Source organism: Nicotiana attenuata, unplaced genomic scaffold, assembly GCF_001879085.1.
Source record: "Nicotiana attenuata strain UT unplaced genomic scaffold, NIATTr2, whole genome shotgun sequence".
Lineage (NCBI taxonomy): Eukaryota > Viridiplantae > Streptophyta > Magnoliopsida > Solanales > Solanaceae > Nicotiana > Nicotiana attenuata.
In genome coordinates, this window is record NW_017672000.1 from 88,481 (window position 1) to 104,876 (window position 16,396).

Below are 16,396 nucleotides of genomic sequence, written 5' to 3' on the forward strand. Positions count from 1 at the left end.
AAATTTAAAATAAAAAAATATTTTCAAGAGTGATAAAATATATATCTTGTATTATATTAAAAAAATTAGCAGACAAAAATATTAAACAAGTAATATGCTAATAATCTATCTATATATCAAAAGCCAAAGAAAAAGGCACCACATTAATCCAAGTGGTAGCCTAGAAAAAAGCCACATGACATAATTAGTTAATAATAAAGAAATTATTTATTAAAAACTAACAAAGAAATTAACTATGTAAATTAACTACTCAAACATGGATGAGCGTTGGTTTAGTTAGTTAATTTCTTTATTTCATTTTTTAAAATTATTTTCGTTTTTCTTTTTTGAAATAAAAAGTGTATTTATTTATTAAAATTTAAACAATATTATTGAGAAAAATATAATAAAATTTAAAATAAAAAATATTTTCAAGAGTAATAAAATATATATCTTCTATTATATTACAAAACAAATTAGTAGACAAGATTATTAAACAAGTAACATGCTAATAATTTCTATTAACAATATATTATACTAAATATTGGATAATATAATAAATAAAAATACTTAACAAAAAAGTTATTTGATGACCATATAAGGCCCTTTAATTTAATGGAGATTTTATTCATTAAAATTCAGATAATATCTATTCATTTATATAGAATAGGAGAAGTAAATCATGGTTATACTTCCAAAGGTAACATCAAAAAATTAACAAAAGTTACAAATATTTTTAAATATTGACAGTTTTAACCCAACCGTGACAAACGACTCCACCAAAAAGGTTACGTGGTCGTGTAAGGAAGTTTCGGTTAAAAGTAGCGCGTTTATTTCAAAGTCTCCTCCATTATACCCCGTAGGCCATATCTGCTGATTTTTAAGTCTTCTCTTTGACAAAATATCCCCTCAACAAAATCTTCCACTTTTTTCTTCTTCTTCTCCTTAGATTCTCTCATTTTCTAACTCCTCATCCTATTAATAATAAAATTAATTTCATCCCTTTTTTTTATCGTTCCTTTATTTGTTCTTTGTCAGAGTAATTAAGGCAGCTGAACAATTTTCTCTAGCGATCTTGCTCAAGAAATCGATATTTGGGAACCCCATGTGAATAAAAGGTAAGTATTTTGGTTCTCAAGTTGTTTTATTTCCTGAAATTGACATTCCCCTTAATGTCTTTGAGCTACAAGCTTTTTCTACATTTAGCTTTGGCTTTTTGTCTATTTTTGGCCTAGTAATTGAAAATTCAGAATTCTCTGTATACAGTTCATCTCTGAGGATTTTGTAATTCTTGTTTCTTCTTTTTAATCGTGCTTTTAGGCAATCATGTCTTAATTTCTGGAGAAAATAGCTTCCCATTTTGTCAATTTGCTTGGAAATGATTGCAACACCACTCGTGTATTTAATCGTACTCTTTAGTTTGTTCCTCTAATTCTGAATCATGGGCATCAATTTTTGAGCTTTTTGCATAAAAACATAAATAGATGTATACAATAAGAAGAAGAGAAAAAAAAGATGGACCTTTTTTTTTTAGTGTGAGTTGTGAGTTGGAAATGTGATGGCAAATTGGTCAATTGGGGCATATTAGTCTTATTATCTGGCTTGAGCCAAGTGGTAATGAGGTGGGGTCTCACTTTTGTATTTGTCAATCATTGTGGTTGGTTTTTTGGTATAATTATTCAATGCTGACCTTTCTTTTGTTTCTAGATGGAACACAAACAAAATTTTCAACTTTGTCTCTTTTTTTATTTATCACGTGCATAGACTTTTTTTTTAGACTAATGAGTTTAACTTTTATAGACTCACAATCAGATCATCTAGAATAAAGTATAATTACATGTAACCGTCCGTATTAAGTGAGATTAGTAACATGAAAAATAAGGTAGATCATTTGCTACAACAGTTAAAGTATACTGGTAGTGTAAAGATTCTTTACACTGTCAGTGAATATAAATTAAGTCTTAGTCTAATATAGTAGGATGCTGCAGTAGTTTGAACCATGAAGTTTTTCTGGTCTCTTTTTGATGTTGCTTTGAGCGAAAAATATCAGATTTTGGGAACTTAATGTGAAACCAAGACTTCTTGTCATGGCTCAATTATTATTAGTCAAAGTGGAAATGAAGTTTTATAGAAATAAAAGGTGACATGATTGTACTCTTTGGACTTTGTTGACAACGTTTTGGTTATGAAAGGAAGCTACCTTGTCAATTGTTCCTGGCTTTCATATTACTCAACGTTTAAAAGAAATAAAACAATAATTTAATAAAGCTAGTATAACTCTTCATAGCTTTTATTTAGTGGTTTGATCTTCTTTCATTTGATTGATTTCACTTATAAGTCCCTGAAGTATTCTACTCAAATTCGTCCTATGTTGAGCAGGCATTTCATCAATCTAAGATCTTGCGACCGGGCAATGGAGGAAGTAGTGACATTAGTTGCATTTAGACTATTTGTTATTCTATCAATTTTACTTCTACCAAATGTATCCGAGGCGGAACCCAGATCTCAGACGGTCCAGATCATATGCGGTAACCAACTGGAGCATAATACTACAATTTATGTCCCAAATTTTGTTGCCACAATGGAAACCATAAGTGAGCAAATGAGAACTAGAGGCTATGGAGTAGCACTCACCGGTACTGGACTGGACGCTAACTATGGACTAGCACAGTGCTATGGTGATCTTTCTTTACTTGACTGTGTCTTATGCTATGCCGAAGCCCGAACAGTCCTTCCTCAGTGCTTTCCTTTCAATGGAGGGCGAATTTATCTCGATGGCTGCTTTATGCGGGCTGAGAATTACACATTCTATGACCAGTATTTAGGACCTGAAGATAGACATGTCTGTGGAAATAAAACCAGAAAGGGTTCTTTGTTCCAACAAACCGCTAGGCGGGCTGTTCAGCAAGCTGTTGCTAATGCACCAAACAGTAATGGCTATGCACGCGCTGAAGTGGCAGTGCCCGGGGCAACAAACGAGACAGCTTATGTCCTAGCTGATTGCTGGAGAACACTGAGTGCTAACTCGTGCCGAGCTTGTTTGCAAAATGCTTCTGCCTCTATGATGGGGTGCTTACCCTGGTCAGAAGGCCGAGCGTTGTACACTGGATGCTTCATGAGGTACTCGGATGTTAATTTTCTTAACGCTATAGCTACCAGTGGAGACTCATCATCAAATGGTAATCTTTATTCTGTCTTCTTCTTTTGAAACTGTAATGTGGACCATGTGGCTGATAGATGAACAAATTTTCAGGAAATGTGGTGGTAATTGTAATTGCTGTTGTTAGTGCTGTGGTCGTTTTGGTAGTGGGAGCTGTTGTCGCCTTTTATATGTGGAAGAACAAACAAATACAGAAGAAGAGAAAAGGTAAAACCTTTGGTAATATTTCAGCTACGGCTTTAGCTTTGAATATTGCTGAAGTAACTAAGAGTTTGAAATATCCAGGTTCCAATGATGTGGAGAAATTAGTGAAGACCCTTCACGATAGTAGCCTGAACTTCAAGTATTCAACTCTTGAGAAAGCCACCGGATCTTTTGATGAGGTTAATAAGCTCGGTCAAGGTGGATTTGGCACAGTTTACAAGGTAGTGGGCTGAGAATATTGCACTGGTTAACATCTTTTATGTTTTCAGTTTATCCATAACTATAATTCACAATTACGAGTATCCACATGATCACATCAGAGTAAGTTTATACGATAATGCTTACGTTGTCAGGGAGTTCTACAAGATGGGAGAGAGATTGCTGTCAAAAGGCTGTTCTTCAATAACAAACACAGAGCTGCAGATTTCTACAATGAAGTCAACATTATTAGCAGTGTTGAGCACAAAAATCTAGTAAGGCTATTAGGATGCAGCTGTTCTGGACCTGAAAGCCTTCTCGTATATGAGTTCCTCCCGAACCAGAGTCTTGATCGGTTTATCTTCGGTTAGTAGCAGTAGCAGAACTTTGCTCTATCTTAAATTTTCGTTTTCTACAACTGCTGCACTGACTTTAATGCACTCCTAATTCTTATTGGCATGAAACTAATTGAATTGACCCTGTATGTTGAAATCGGCAGACCCTAGCAAAGGTAAAACACTGAACTGGGAAAAAAGATTTGACATCATTATAGGGACTGCAGAAGGTTTGGTCTACCTCCACGAAAACAATAAGACGAGGATTATTCATAGAGATATCAAAGCCAGCAATATTCTGTTGGATTCAAGGCTCAGAGCGAAAATTGCTGATTTTGGGTTGGCCAGGTCTTTCCAAGAAGACAAGAGTCACATAAGCACTGCCATTGCTGGGACATTGTTAGTGATTCTTTTCTTTCACCATTTAAATTGTAGTTCAAAACATTAGTTCACTGAATACTTACAGCCAGTAGGTTAATTAGTTATCTCTCAGTCAATGGTTAATTTTCTGTTCTTTCCTTTGCAGAGGATATATGGCCCCAGAATACTTAGCCCATGGCCAATTAACCGAAAAGGCAGATGTTTACAGCTTTGGTGTTCTTTTATTGGAGATTGTTACTGGAAGGCAGAATAATAGAAGCAAACACACTGAATACTCTGACAGCTTAATTTCTATTGTAAGTTGTGAACAAATTCTTAAATGTACTCCCAATATATATAGAAAGTTTTGGCTCATTGGTTTAGCTGTTTCCGTATATTGGATGAAAACAGGCATGGCAGCATTTTCAACACGGGAGAGTAGAGGAATTGTTTGATCCAAATCTTATGTTGCACAACTACCATACTATCAATGTAAAAAATGAGGTTTTAAGAGTGGTACATGTCGGGCTATTGTGCACACAAGAGGTTCCGGGATTAAGACCATCTATGTCCAAGGCATTGCAGATGCTGGTAAAGAAAGAAGAAGAGTTACCTGCACCGACTAATCCTCCGTTTATAGATGAGAAAACCATGGAGCTTCACGACCCTTGGGATACCCCATCTTATCCCCATAGAGAAGGTGATTCGGCTTCAATTGCCAACATCTCTCACAGTTCATTCTACCCCAGATGATGTTTCAGTGGCCTCATATATAAATCTGCGAGAGAATGAAATCTCGACTATCATCTTGCCTCGTGTTCCTTTTTGCATACTCTAGGACAGATGTTTTGTTAGCAACAACTGGCTATTATTATTGTAATGGTGTAGTGTTTGCGCATATAGGGGGAGGTTTATCGTTGGTACTAAGTATATACACATTACCAGGAAGAGAAATCAGAGAGCTTTTAACGAGAGTTAGATAATTAGCAGTGTGCTAGCTACTTCAAAGAATGGAGGTATTGATTCTTACACATTTTGAATCATTTCAGTATAATCTTCTTCTGTAATTCTTGCTTCTTCTTTATCCATTAGTAATTTCACTAAGCTTTTTCCTTTTTGGTTCATGAAGATTCTAGAACGTAGTCATCCAACACCTTGGCTTTTGGCCTGAAAATTATGTTGCTGCTTGTTATTCACAGCTTGTTTGGATGGTTGTTACCTGTTGTATTGTATCGAATTGTCACATTAATATAATGTTTGTTTTGATTGTTACTTAAAATTTTATTGTATCGGAGGCGGAGCCAGGATTCGAAGCTAATGGGTTTGGGATTCCATTGCTTCTAAGTTACTGGTTCTAAATTAATAATTCTTAAACACAAATATAGAGTTTTGAACAAAGTCACTAGGTTCGGTCGAACCCGCATCCAAAGGTTTAGCTCCGCTCCTAATCGTATCATTAAATTCGTTGTTACCTAATGACTAAAAACACCACTTTATGGAATAACCGATTTGGTGGGATGCAACGTTATCTTATTTTTTTTCCTCTCATCTTTCCCTTCCTTACTATTAAATAATCGTATTTTTATCTTTTACCCTGCCTTTTTATATAATAATTTTACCTTGTACCTTACTTTTTCTTTATAATATTGCAAGTTTATTCTTCATATTGTTGGTGCATGATATCATGAAACAACAACAAATTAAACAATACAATCTATCCAAATATTATATACATCAAAATGATACAGTACAATACAATACTATATTATACGATACTTTATGAATCGATACATAACAACCATCCAAACAAGCTGTCAGTTTCGAATGTTTCTTTCAACGAATATAAAGAGAAATAAGTGGGATAGATAGCAAAAGGCTGAGAAATAAGCTAAGTGGGACAAATCACCGAGGCTATTGACCGTTTGTTACTGTAATTCTAATGGACTGTAATGCTAGTTATTCAACTGTGAATTTGCTCTACTCATTGGGAGTTGTCTTTTAATTTGCTGGACTAAAAGTTATCTATGATATCAGGATCCAATATCGGCTTCAGTTGACCCCAATAATTTTAATGCGTACATAAATTTATGTGTAAAAAATTATTAAAATTGCAATAGATATGAATACGCAACTTTAAAAATATAATAGGTTCAATACTAAAAACCTTAAAAGTTGGACCTACAAATCTTAAATCCTCAAGCCGCCTCCATATAATATTCTATAACATGAATTCAGATTAGACATGGTATTGCATAATGACCTGCCTACCTACAAAATTAACACAATATAATTTTTCCTTGTTTTTTACTCTTTTATATCAAATGTCTTGTTTATGTTAACCCTCGTCATTACATTTACGTTGCTGGAAATTATCCACTATGTTGACTTAACATTAACTTAATATTTGGTCTTTTAATAGGGGTTAAACAAATATAGTTGGTGGACATCACATCAATATAGCACGGTCTAGCCAGTTTTCGGACTGGTCATTCAAAAATAGCCAGCGTTTATCAAGTCAATAAAAAATAGCCACTATTTTGCTGCAACAGAGACCGGTCCAGCATAATATACTGGAGTTCGGTGCACATGTGTATGAACTTCCAGCATATTATGCTGGAACTTTAACACACGGAAAGTTCCAGCACAATATACTGGAGATTCGAGCACTTGTGTATGAACTTCCAGCATATTATACTTGACCGACATACTTTTCTAGGACTCCAGTATATTATGCTGGAGTTCTAGTGTACTTATGCTGGAATTCCATCATATTATGCTGGAGTTCCAGCATACTTATCCTGGAACTCCAGTATAATATGCTGGAGTTCAATTATACTTATACTGGAACTCCAGCATAATATACTGGCGTATTTTCCGGGTTTTGAACAGTGTTTTTGCTCAGATTTATCTTTACATGAAAAGTGGCTAAATTTCGATTACTTTTGAAACTGGGCTACTTTTAACCGACCACTTGTAAATTTGGCTATTTTTAAATTTCTCCCGATATTTTCACAAGTAGGCTATTTCGATGTTGATGTTTAACTTTTGACCCCGCCTTAAAAAAATTGCATGAAAATAACTTCCAACCAGGAATTGAACCTCAATTCCTGGCGGATCGCCAGAAGACTTGACTTGCCATAGCTCAAGGCAGATCACCAGGAGTTTAGTATAAAAATATCCTAGCGGATGACTAGGAAATTCATGTGGATGAGCTTGTCGCAACCCATGATGGATCACCAGGAGTTCAGTACCAAAAAGTCGTTATGAATTTGCCAAGAGTTTCTGATGGATGCGCTCGCTAGAAGTTCTGACAAATTACTATGAGTTTAGCATAAAGGAAAATTGGCATGCAAAAACAAACCAATCCACCTATTGGCAAGAAACAGCCCAACTTCAGTTATTGGACGGGTTTGGCATTTTAACGAAAAAAATTTGGGAAATTATAGTCTCACACTACAAGAAAATTGTAAAATTGTGACGGAATATTTGAGACGAAGCATTCTGTCACAAATTGTGATAGATTTGTGACGCATTTATGACAAATCAACCTTACTTGGACGAAATTATCAAAAGATTTTATTTTTTCCTAAAAAAATTCTAAGAGTAACGGATTTGTGACAAATTTGTGACAGATATGAAATTTAGTCTTTGTGACGAACATATTTTTGTCACAAAATTATGGCAGAAGAGAAGAAATAGCAATACTTTGTCAAAAATCCGTTACAAATTTTGTGACAGATTATATTTTCTGTCACAATATTATAAATGAGCAATTATCTAATAAAAATAATTTTGTGACAGATTTATTTTCCATGACAATAATTTTTGACGGAACATTCAGTCACAATTTTAGAAACATTTGGACAACTTACAAATTTTTTCCAAAATATTTGGCCCACTTTTTAGTTTCCCCCTCCAAATATTTTGCCCACTTTTTAGTTTCCCTCCGCCAAACCTCTCATTCCACAAAACTCTTAAGATTTACACCCATTTTCTCATTCCACTCCTCCCTGCTTCTCTCTCTCTTTCAACACAAAACACAAATGGCGATTCTTGTACCCTTCTAGACTCAACGCCACAGCAACACTTGCAGGTTTGGTTTTGCTCCAGTCTCTTCATCCACACTCAATAGCTTTTGGATCTTTCAATTTTTGTTCAGATTTGTCTATGTTTTTCTTGAATATTATTTTTCAAAGTGAATAACATTTGGGTATTGCTGTTGGGTTCTTCTATCTAAGCTCAGAAAACTCCGATTTAGCTAAAAAGCTTTTGCATGCAACTATTTTAGGTACAAATTTTAAAGGGTCTTTATTAAGCTTTGATATTGGGTCATTCACTTGAAGTGGTTTGAAATACTTCTGAGATAGGTGAGATTTTAGTTTCTTGTTTATGATTTGGTCATAATTTTGAGCAAAGGGAAAAGCTCTAATTTTGCTAAAGGAAACAATTGTGCTTATTGTAGATATCAACTTTGTTGTCTTGGAAAAAAGTAAAAAAATGAAGAATGTGCAGGCTTTTGTTTTCCAGCTTTTGAAAAGTTTTTCTATATGCTTAATAAATTTCTGATATTTTTTAGGTAATAATTTTCTGGTTACTAAGATGAATATGATCCTTGTTGTTAAAACAAGACTCACCCCTATTTGAGCTAATTCATCATTGTAATTCATAGACAATTCATCAACCTCCTCATAGGATATAACATTCATGGTAGAGTTACTGTCGCAATGGTTAGGAACTCAAAATTACTCTTAGTTGTCGAAAGGGGCCGGGTGCGTAGGATAAGCCTCATATTGAGTGCATTTGAGTGTTTCAAAAATTCTTTAGGAGTGGTGGTGATTTTCAATTTGCTATAACTTGTGTTATTATACCTTCTTTTTGGTTGTTTTTGGTTATATACCTGCTATATATGTTGCTTCCTGACTCTAAATTGATTTATATTATTTTATTGCTGGAATCTCATAAAGTAAACTCTTCAACAATATTAATTATCTTATTTATCTTGTCTAAATGTCTTAAACTATGGTCATTTATATTTTTCTGTTTCATTCTCTTTTTTGGATCAGTTTCTTCAACATATAGGCAAGGAGTCAAGCACCTCCCTAGCAGAAAGATTAAAAAAGAAATTAACAGTTCCAAGAAGTACGCAGTTCTAGATATTTTTCTGATTTATCTAGTGAATGATAATTTCTATTTCAATATTTGGCATTACATATGTTTTTTCCTTGGGACTTTAATTGATGTTGATACAGTTAGGTAGGAAACTTGTGACTTTTCTAGTTATCATTGAATCTTGTTAAATTAGTGCCATTTTCTGTTGGATTCTATAGCAGAATGCAAGCTTGACATGTCTGCTTTAGTACAAATATGTTCTAATAGATTAAATTTACTTTTTAAAAAATAGCTAGATAATAGACAACTTTAATTACAACAAATAATCTTGTTTGTCATCATGTAAGTTCTAACACATGTTTATTCTTTGTGTTAAAGTGTACAATATGAATAATTCTGATCGTGAGTGGATGTATGCTAGAGTATTGGAAGATGGATTCATAAATCCTAGATTTATTATTGGGGTTGAGGAGTTTGTTGCATTTGCTAAAAGACATCCAGAATGCATGGATTTTGAAAAGCTAAGATGTCCTTGTAACACCGGTTCAGGTTCGGGTTCGTTCCTAATGGTCATTCTATCTCGAAGACCATCACTGATACCTTCATGGAGCGACAAGATGCTACTGGTTACACATGGAAGGTTGTCTGCCAATACACTCGTGACTTCTATTGGCATGAATTTATGGTAAATATCGCTTTCTATAAAAAAAAATTATAAGTAATTATTTAGTATATATATGTATTTATGTCACTGATCAAATATCTTTTGTTAGAAATTATATCATTGGAGTTCTGCTGAGGATGCCATAATCAAACATACTTGGAAAAAAGTGGCATCTACCTTGTACACTAAAAAGCGGCACAAGTGGTAGAAATTTACAACCAGACCTACTTTTATTAAAGAGCATATATGGGAAAGCTGGCAGGCACACTGGTCATCGGAAAAGTGGCTTGAAAAATCTCGTGTCGCCACTCAAAATTGGTGTAGCGAGACTGGTGGTCCAGGCACTGGTCCAAGCAAGCATACCGGTGGTTCTAGGTCTACAGTGGAGCATACTATAAAATTGGTATTGAATTTAACCTTTCAATAGAGTAATTATATGACCTTATCTCCTATTTTAATATTGTACTCTATTATTCAGGCAATATAATTACATCGTCCAGCAAATTCATGGGATATATTTAAGAAGCTGCATAAAAGAAAGGATGGGAACTTTGTGGATACCAAGTCTAAGACTGTTGGTGTAAGTTTCTTTTATAATATTTCATCATTTTATTTGAGAATGAATATGAGGAATATTACTGGTGCAATCCACTTATCTGAAAGCTTCTTCACATCATCTCATTTCTTGTTTAATTAGCATTTTATTTCTTGTTCTGATGTAGAAATGAAACACATATTGTGACTTATTCTATTTCTTATTGTGCTTCAAAGAATCAGATTATGAGTCACTAAGTATAAGTTTATTTTTACTTAAGAAGAATATCAGTTGAAAGCTTGTGATAGCATTCTATTCTGGTCTAGTTTTTTTATTCTAATCTTGAAAATGATATCATATGAGTCTATGACAAGTTAATAAATGACAATTATTTTTATGAGTTTTAGAGATTTGCTTCTTTGCATCTGTGATTCAAGTTTTAAACTACATATAATGAACTTTGCTTCTTTAGTTGCTTACGTGAGTGAGCTGTAAAACTTAATTATAGGAAATCTTTGTATATTACTTCTCATTAGTTTCTTATTTTGATAAATGTATGTAGGATAAAATGGAAGTTGCGATGGCTGCTGCTATTCCGAGCTCATCCGATGATTCACAAGAAGTTCAAAATGCCGATATAAATCGCCTATACTTGGATGTTGTCGGCGGAGAGAAGAAAAGACGTGTGTATGGATTGGGCTCTCAAGCTGCGACTTTGTATCAAGGCTGCAATTCTGCCACTTCACGCCATTTGCCTGTAGTACCAGATCCCGCTGCTGAAGAGCGCATCAAAGTGCTTGAGGAGGAGGTGTTGCGTATGAGAGAAACACAAGAGAGGATTCTTCAAGAGCGCGTGGAGGCAGAGGTGCAACAACGCGTAGACCAAGAGGTCTCGCGTTTGAATCAACAGAATGATGATCGATTTCGGTCTATGGAGGAGCGATGGATGCGCAGGATGAGCGAGATGGCATTATCATCTCACCCATCTGGTGTTCCTACTCCCTTTAACAGGGACTAACCAAATGCTTAAGTATTTAACATTGTTAGACTTTAGCAACTTGGATACTCTCTAAGTGCTATTTTAACGTTGGCAGGCTTTTGATTGTTGGATGCTTTGTAATTTTTAATATGTTTAGACTTTTGCTAGTAGAACTTATATTTTGGCATGTTTTAACTTCGTATGTTTTATTATATATTTCATATTATGTTTGTTATTGGTTGGTTGTTGTTAGTTGTCTTTATGCTTTTAGCTAATTTTTGCATAAGTATTATTAATTATTTGTTAAAGCTGAAAGTCCAAATTTAAATTTGTGACAGATCTACATGGTCAAAAACATTCACCAAATTCTTAAATAGTGATGGAAACTTATGTGTCACAAATATTATGTATCCCAAATCTGTCACTAATATAGCTGCCAAATGTGTCAATTTGTGACAGAAAATTTTGTCACAATTTATTTGTGACAAAATATTCTGTCACAATTGCTGTGAATATATAAATAAATTTGTCTCGAAAACTATTTAGTCACAATAATTGTCACGGATATATCTGTCATAAATCCGTCTCTATTTTGTGACGGAATCAAGCTACATGCAGGCCTCTATATTGCGACGGACGATTTTTGTCATAAATCTGTCACAAAAATTTTGTGACCGAAATTTGATCCGTCAAAAAAAATTTACGACCAAAGGTTTTGGGACGTCCCCGTTTTTGTTACAATTCCGTCACTAACACAAATTTGTGACGGAATTGTGACAGAACCGTCCGTCACAATTTTGCCATTTTCTTGTAGTGTCATCCCCCATAGTTTTTAATGGTGGACGTTCGGTACTTCGGTATTTAAGAACATCGATCGGTTCGGTACTTAAATATTCGATTTATCAATTGTATTGTTTACCGTAAAAATGGTAATAACAATTAAATTTGATTATATGAGGTTCTAAAAATACGTGATCTACTTTTATGCTAGTTGTTAAGCAGTTGATGCTATGTGGAAGACTTAGAAACGAGATTAGAGCTTGAGAGCAAGGTGATAACCGAACCGAATGATTAATATTCGGAGCCTCGAGCTGGTTTGTTCGAGGACCTCGAGGTCGAGTTGGATGCTCGGCTGGGAGCTATCGAGCGTAGTCGATGGGCAACTAACAGTTGTAATGAGATCAGTGAAGGCTCTTTATGGCCAATAATAAGCAATAAATGAAGAACAATAAATAGAACACAATGAATGTGAGCAATAAATGAAGCAATGAACTCAAGAGAATATGTTAGAGAGCAGAGAGAATGTTCTTATGTATTTTGCATTTAGCATCAGATGTCCACAAATGACAAGGGTTCCCCTTTATATATGAGAGGGAACATAGTACAAAATCATTAATTACAAAGATATGGGACAGGTATAGCCACCTAATGCCTTGATTCGTTTTCAGACTAGTTCACTAGGCTTTGTCAGCTCTAGTCACGTGCCTTGGGAACTCCACCTTGAATCACCGAGATTGGTGATTCACATTGTCCTGGGCCCGGTCATTACTCATAACGTCTTGAAGTTGTACTGTCTCGAAATCGACCGTCGACGATTCTCGGAGTCGAACACTGGAAGCCCTCGAGATGCCGTGATGCTCATGAAATCGGGCCATTGATTTCTACCGTATACAGATAGTCCCCGCGTTTCTTAGAGTGGAACGATAAGAAACGACTTTGATATCCATCTCTTCGAACTTCCCGTGATGATGTCATATTGATGGTGTAAGCCTTTGTGATAACCGAAACGTCCCGTCGGTCCACTTTTCCAAAATTATTCACTACACTGTTGACCTTTATTCTTCAAAACAATAATATCGTCGTCAGTCCATTTTTCAAAAACGCATTGATTGCTCCTGCCGATACGTCTTTCAAAGACATTAATGGGGCCGCCGGTTACGCTGCCACCCCCTATAAAAGGGAACCTCCTGGAACCATTTCAAGTGTTTATGAATATAAAGATGTTTCTTCAATTTGTCTCTAATGTACGCTATATTTCCCTTTATCTGTGTTTGTGAAGAATCTGAGTGCATGACCCCACCGATTGGTGCATATATCGAGCCCGAGTGCGAGTGTTTCTTCTGACTTTTGATTGATTAACATGACTCCCCGCAGAACCCTTGGCCGTTCCTTGGACCGAGCCCGGATTGGACTGATAAGCTTGGGTCATCGGGACCCTGACTTCGAGTTGAATAGAGACTGCCTTTAGGCTTTCGAGAGCAGTCCCCGAGTGGGGGTTTGCTCAAACTCGGGCCACCTGGAAACTTGTTTTGAACCTAGTGTAGATAGTCTTAAGGCTTTGTAGATAGATCACGGATGATGGTTTACCCGGGTTTAGATGGTACCCCGAGTCCAAACCCATATGAGTAGAGTTTAAGCGCTTATTTTCTTCTTGAGAGAAGCCCTCGAGATCGGGTACCATCTCGGGGCTTGTAATGATATTGATGGCTTTCTGGAGCCAATCTTCCTCTTGGTGGAGGTCCCCGAGATCGGATACCATCTCGGGACATATAGTGATATTAATGGTTTACTTGGAGCCTGTCTTCTTTTTGATGGAGGTCCTCGAGGTCGGGTACCACCTCGGGACCTACAATGGTGCCAATGGCTTCTTGGAGCCTAACTTCTTTTTGATGGAGGTTCTCGAGGTTGGGTACCACCTCGAGATTTGCACTGATGCCAAGGGATTCTTGGAGCCTAACTTCTTTTTTATGGAGGTCCTCGAGCTCGGGTACCACCTCGGGACTTGCACTGATGCCAATGGCTTCTTGGAGCCTAACTTCTTTTTGATGGAGGTCCTCGAGGTCGGGTACCACCTCGGGACTTTCACTGATGCCAATGACTTCTTGGAGCCTTACTTCTTTTTGATGGAGGTCCTCGAGGTCGGGTACCACCTCGGGACTTGGTTGACGCGAGGTTTTCGACCTTGAAGCGTCGTGTGGCGACGTCGAGTGTAGGATACGGCTATGAAATGACCGAGGCGACTCTGTCGGCATATCTTTCCAAACCGATAAAAGCTTTAGCCAATTTTTCTAGTCGGCCTTTAGGGCAGGTAAGTGGTCGCCCCTTTTCCCATATATAGGGTTGTCTTCGCTCTTTTGGAGATTCCGCTATTCTAAGCATTTATCCTCTTTCATAGAGTTCTCCTTTCTTGTGCCAATTTTCCTTTAACTCAAAGCTTTCTCCTAAGTCTTTATTTCCCCTTCCTTCGTTATACTATAGCCATGGCTGCTATGCCCGAATCTGCTTGGCAAGGAGAAAAGAGCTCCACCTCTGGGCACTTTGCTTCGGGAGAGAATCTCCCGCCAGAAGAGAATGCCAACGTTCGAGGTTATCGAGATTATGCCTCGAAGTTCGTTTCTTTAATAGGAGAGGAGCACCTTGAGTTAGTGAGGAAGGACTGTGGATGGGGGGAAAAGGTAGCATTGTAGGTACCTCCCCCGGAGGAGAGCATCATGGACCATGCCGAGGGACTTTTGAACGTGTACACGTACCCCTTCATGCTAGGCCCCCCTGATAGGGTCGTGCTTGATTTCTGTCGAAAATACCGGGTCACCTTAGCGCAGATTCATCCGTCATTTTGGCGGATAGTATTGATGATGAGGTTCTTTGCGGAGAAGGCATGGCTTGAATTCACGATCAGTCATCTTATCAGGCTGTACCGACCTTTTCACCATCGAGGTCTGCTAACCTTACGATGCCGGTCGGCCACGCCTTTCGTTGTTGATGATGATGAAGACAGATATCGGGAGTGGATGAGTCGATTCGTCCGAGTACGGACTGCTGATATTATCCCTGTGGAGTTTATGCCATTCCCTAAGGAATGGAATTATACATGTAAGTTGTACACTCGTGCCTTCGCAGTTTAGTTTATGCGAAGGCTGGCTTTGTAAATGCGCCTTCTTTCCTTTTTCTGCTGCGATTTCGTGGACGCCTGGCAAGGTCCTTGATCTGCCAAATTGGGCTCGGGAGTTGGCGGCCCACTCGACCTGCGATGAGCGTAAGTGGCAAGCTTTGTCTAGGGGCAGATGGGAGGCAAAACATCATGGTATGTGTTGTGCGATTTGTGCCCTTCCCTTTTTTCAGTTGGAAAAGCACTTTCTCTTTCCGCGCACTAACCCTGTTATTGTAGGCATCAGAGAGCCTTCTGAGGCGAGGCCGTGCCCCTTTGGAGAGGGAGAAGGGTTGCTAGCTTCTGAGCTAAAGAATGATAACAATAAGCAAGAGATACCTTTGCAGGGCGACGGTGCTCAAAGCCAGGTGAACCTGGACCCGGGGCCCGGAGTGGAAGTATTGATTGAGCCTGCCACGCCCGTGGTTTCCGGCTTTGGAAAGGCATTTTCTCCTCCGCCGTCGTCCTCTTTTTTCATCGGAGGTACTTCGAGGGATACTCGAAACCCGGGATCATATGCACCGAGCGATCGTGCCCCGACCGTGGTCGATTCTTTCAGAGTTGAGGGGGACAGGCTAGCAGATGTGCGCTCGACCTTTGAGGAAGCCCATCGGCTTCACTCTGCGGTGTGTTTTGGCACAGGCCTTTCGAGTTTTGCGCCTTCTCTTCCTTATTGAGTTTTCCTTTGCAGGCTTTTGACAAGCTTAAGTCCGAGTTGCTTCGTCGTGAGGCCAGACTGCGGAAAGCTCTGGATGAGGAGAAATCCCTTTGGATCCTTTGCGATGAAGGGGAAGTCGAGTTGGCACGCTTACGGTATGAGGCGAGTCGGAGCTTGAATTATGAGAGCTACCTGAAGGGGCAGGTAGTTTCTGTTCTGAGGGAGTGTGTGTTCCTTCTTCTAGCTCCTGAGGCTCATGTTTCGTTTATTTCAGGTGCAGAAAAGAC

General features: G+C 37.5%; 2 protein-coding genes across 2 annotated transcripts; both read left to right on the top strand.

The window, feature by feature from the left end:
* Positions 1-834: 834 nt before the first annotated feature.
* On the top strand, positions 835-5,360 carry LOC109211263 (cysteine-rich receptor-like protein kinase 2). The gene is made up of 8 exons (XM_019374777.1): positions 835-1,097; positions 2,359-3,158; positions 3,233-3,346; positions 3,425-3,564; positions 3,697-3,907; positions 4,041-4,275; positions 4,403-4,553; positions 4,648-5,360. The coding sequence occupies exons 2-8, from the start codon at positions 2,393-2,395 to the stop codon at positions 4,987-4,989; spliced, it is 1,959 nt and encodes a 652-aa protein (XP_019230322.1). The 5' UTR covers positions 835-1,097; positions 2,359-2,392; the 3' UTR covers positions 4,990-5,360.
* Positions 5,361-9,760: 4,400 nt separating this feature from the next.
* Positions 9,761-11,703, top strand: LOC109211262. The gene is made up of 4 exons (XM_019374776.1): positions 9,761-10,030; positions 10,119-10,412; positions 10,488-10,589; positions 11,107-11,703. Exon 4 carries the CDS (start codon positions 11,113-11,115, stop codon positions 11,560-11,562), a length of 450 nt encoding a protein of 149 aa, XP_019230321.1. The 5' UTR covers positions 9,761-10,030; positions 10,119-10,412; positions 10,488-10,589; positions 11,107-11,112; the 3' UTR covers positions 11,563-11,703.
* The last annotated feature ends 4,693 nt before the right edge of the window (positions 11,704-16,396 follow it).

Excerpts from the sequence above, each read along its gene's own strand:
- LOC109211263 (XM_019374777.1), top strand. The coding sequence starts at position 2,393 with ATGGAGGAAGTAGTGACATTAGTTGCATTTAGACTATTTGTTATTCTA. Across the intron at positions 3,159-3,232 it reads TGGAGACTCATCATCAAATG|GAAATGTGGTGGTAATTGTA; the intron begins GTAATCTTTATT and ends ACAAATTTTCAG. Across the intron at positions 4,554-4,647 it reads CTGACAGCTTAATTTCTATT|GCATGGCAGCATTTTCAACA; the intron begins GTAAGTTGTGAA and ends GGATGAAAACAG.
- LOC109211262 (XM_019374776.1), top strand. The coding sequence starts at position 11,113 with ATGGAAGTTGCGATGGCTGCTGCTATTCCGAGCTCATCCGATGATTCA.